Source organism: Dasypus novemcinctus, chromosome 8 (assembly GCF_030445035.2).
Source record: "Dasypus novemcinctus isolate mDasNov1 chromosome 8, mDasNov1.1.hap2, whole genome shotgun sequence".
Lineage (NCBI taxonomy): Eukaryota > Metazoa > Chordata > Mammalia > Cingulata > Dasypodidae > Dasypus > Dasypus novemcinctus.
Genome location: NC_080680.1, coordinates 95,393,798 through 95,396,922, shown reverse-complemented (window position 1 = coordinate 95,396,922; position 3,125 = coordinate 95,393,798). Strand labels below are relative to the sequence as shown.

At 38.7% G+C, this 3,125-nt stretch overlaps 1 protein-coding gene across 1 annotated transcript; it reads left to right on the top strand.

The window, feature by feature from the left end:
- Positions 1–1,350: 1,350 nt before the first annotated feature.
- On the top strand, positions 1,351–2,283 carry LOC101437432 (olfactory receptor 1f45-like). The gene has a single exon (XM_004480102.2). The coding sequence runs from the start codon at positions 1,351–1,353 to the stop codon at positions 2,281–2,283; it is 933 nt and encodes a 310-aa protein (XP_004480159.2).
- Positions 2,284–3,125: the final 842 nt, after the last annotated feature.

The following is a 3,125-nucleotide window of genomic DNA, read 5'->3' as shown; positions in this document are numbered from 1 at the left end:
TAATCCAGTGCCTAGTGCACAGCTAGGGCTCATCAAGTGTTAGTGTTATTGTGATTACTCTGTTTCACTGAATCAGAGCAAGGGCTCTGGCTTGGGTAAACTGAATGTCCGGTATTATCTAGTCATGAAATCCTGGTGTATCCTCATTATGGCTGCTATGGAAAAAAAGGTACTCAAGTCACAAATCAGAATATCCTCTTGTTGGAACAGTACTAGAGACAAACTATAGCATGTTTTGGGGGGAAGGGGAACATAAACTAAAGATTTGATGCTCTCTATTCAAGTTTGCAACATATGCATCTAATAAATAAATGTAAGAAGGCTCTTTTAGGGGCAAAGAAGGGATCAAGAGCTGGGATGGTTAGACTAAAACTCAGGTTTTTAAATACAAGGAGCTAGCAGAAGAGGTAATACCCCTAATGAAGAAGCATGCATAAGAGGGGGAATTAAGATCAAGTAATTCCTAACCATTATGGATGTATTCAGAGCAGTATTTTGTGTACTTCTACAGCCTTTCCCCTAGGAAAGCCATGAACATTAAATGGAGTAGACCATGATGGAAAATTCCTGTTCTATAACTTCATTTTTTGTCTTCACATAGGGTCAAAATCATTTGATTTTTGTCCTTCTATTTACTTGCCCCACCTGCTTTTCAGAGATTACACCTTGGTTAACTTGACAAACTCCAGTTCACACAAAATCACCATGTTGGCTTCTAGATTGTCACTTGGATTAATTAAACCAATCACACCCATCACACTTTCAAAACTAATCTTTTAATTACAAAGATAATGTGAGCTTGTAAAAAGTCTGAGTAATATAGAAGTTAATAGCGACCACACTTCAGTCCACACTCACTTCCCAGGATTAACACTATGACACTCTATTAAGCACACTATTCATCTGGGTGTTCTTTCAGTTTTCTTACTCACGTACAAACATTTCTGTTATTTTTACAAAAAATGTTGTTCTGAAATTTAACCTTTTTATTTAATATATTATTTACTTAATTATTATTAAGTGGAAAAAATAGTAAATTTTGATAGGATTCATGCATTCCAGAGCACACTTTTACATGGTACCTGACACATATCATGGAAACAGCCAAAATAGTTCGAAGGAACCTTGAATATCTGATCAAAGTGCTAACACTAATCCATAATTTAACTAATAGTCTGACCCAAACTGTCTTTTTAAAGTGCATGATTATAATTTCAAGCTTTACCAAAACAGACTCTCATTTAAAGCACATATCTTTTTTTTTTAGTAAACAGGGGCTTAACATATCATTGTTTTACTTTTTTTGTTCATTATATTGTATTAACATTTATTTCACACAGAATTCCAAATATGGACAGAAGAAATCAGACCAGCATCTATGAATTTCTCCTCTTAGGCCTCTCGGAGTGGCTGGAGCAGCAGTATCTCCTGTTGGGGCTGTTCCTGGGCATGTATCTGATCACTGTGGTGGGGAATCTGCTCATCATCCTGGCCATCGGCTTTCATCTGCACCTTCACACCCCCATGTACCTCTTCCTGGCCAACCTCTCCTTTTCTGACATTGGTTTCATCTCTACAATAATCCCCAAGATGCTAGATAATATTGGCTCAGGAAGTAAACTGGTCTCTTATGACGGGTGCCTGACACAACTCTATTTCTTTGGCCTATTTGCAAATCTGGACAACTTTCTCCTGGCTGTCATGGCACTTGACCATTACGTGGCCATTAGCCACCCCCTCCACTATGCCATGAACATGAACTCCCAACGTTGTGTCCTGTTGGTGGCTGGGTCCTGGGTCGTCACTACCTTCCATGCCCTAGTTCATACTCTCTTAGTGACGAGGCTTTCCTTCTGTGGCCCCAATGTCATCCCCCACTTTTTCTGTGATCTGGTTCCACTCCTGAAGCTTGCCTGCTCCAGTACTTATATCAATGACCTGGTGCTCATCCTTGTGGCAGGCACATTGCTTATTGGACCCTTTGCCTGCATCCTTATATCTTATTTTTACATTATATTTGCTATCCTGAGAATTGATTCTCCCAAGGGTAAGCAAAGGGCCTTTTCCAACTGCACTTCTCACCTCTCTGTAGTTTCTCTGTTCTACAGCACGGCTATTGGGGTCTATTTATGTCCTCCATCATCCCATTCAGGACAGAAGAACAGAGTCTTCTCAATAATGTACACAATGGTAACCCCCATGCTGAATCCCTTCATCTACAGCCTGAGAAACAGGGATATAAAGGAGGCACTGGGGAAGTTACTCAGAAGAAAATCACTCTAACACTGTCTTCCCAAGTTATTAGGATATTGACTCCAAGCCTCAAGAAAGAGAGTTGAAAACTGGTCTCCTGGAAACTACTGTAGCTTCCATGAGCCTGAGACTTCTTTTTCCTCATGTTTAAAATTTCAAATTATGGGTTGACATGTGAGGACAGAGAGAGGACCAGTGACATCAGTAATCATGAATCATCTTTGTGAATTCCCTGTGCCCTGAATAGTCCTCATTCCCCACTCGTGAAATGGTTCTTGTTTATTTTTGCTTGATGCCCAAGAGAAGTCTATATGTGGGGGACTCATATATATAATGAAACTGCAAGTAAACCTTTTTGTTTAGCTCAAGTTACAAGGGAATATGAAAGGTATCTGTAACACAAGAATATTTATTATGACTGTGAAATAAAAGACAAAGGAAATAATCTGATACTTTACATTTAAACCGGCAATATTCAATAGAAGAACAAAACTGGAGATTTAATTTAAGCTCTGAGTTCTAATCCTGACTTCCCCATTAAAGAGTTGTGTAACTTTGGATAATCACTTCATGTCTCTGAGCCTTGGTTTCCCCCTTTCTAAAATAAAGTGGTTAGGTTATGTAAGTCTAAGGACCCCCATAAATACCCTGACCAGTTCAAATAATATTTAGTGTTATAGTGGCAAGAATTCAATACTTGATATCAGAAGTTATAAGGCAAGACCCTAAATCTAACACTTTCAGACTATGTAACTAGCAACTTCTTCCTCTCTGAGTTTCGGTTTCCTTGTCTGTAAAACTGAAATAACAGCTACTTCATAGGCTATCTCTGAATGTTAAATAATATGTAAAACTCACTTGAAATCACAACA

Excerpts from the sequence above, each read along its gene's own strand:
- LOC101437432 (XM_004480102.2), top strand. The coding sequence starts at position 1,351 with ATGGACAGAAGAAATCAGACCAGCATCTATGAATTTCTCCTCTTAGGC.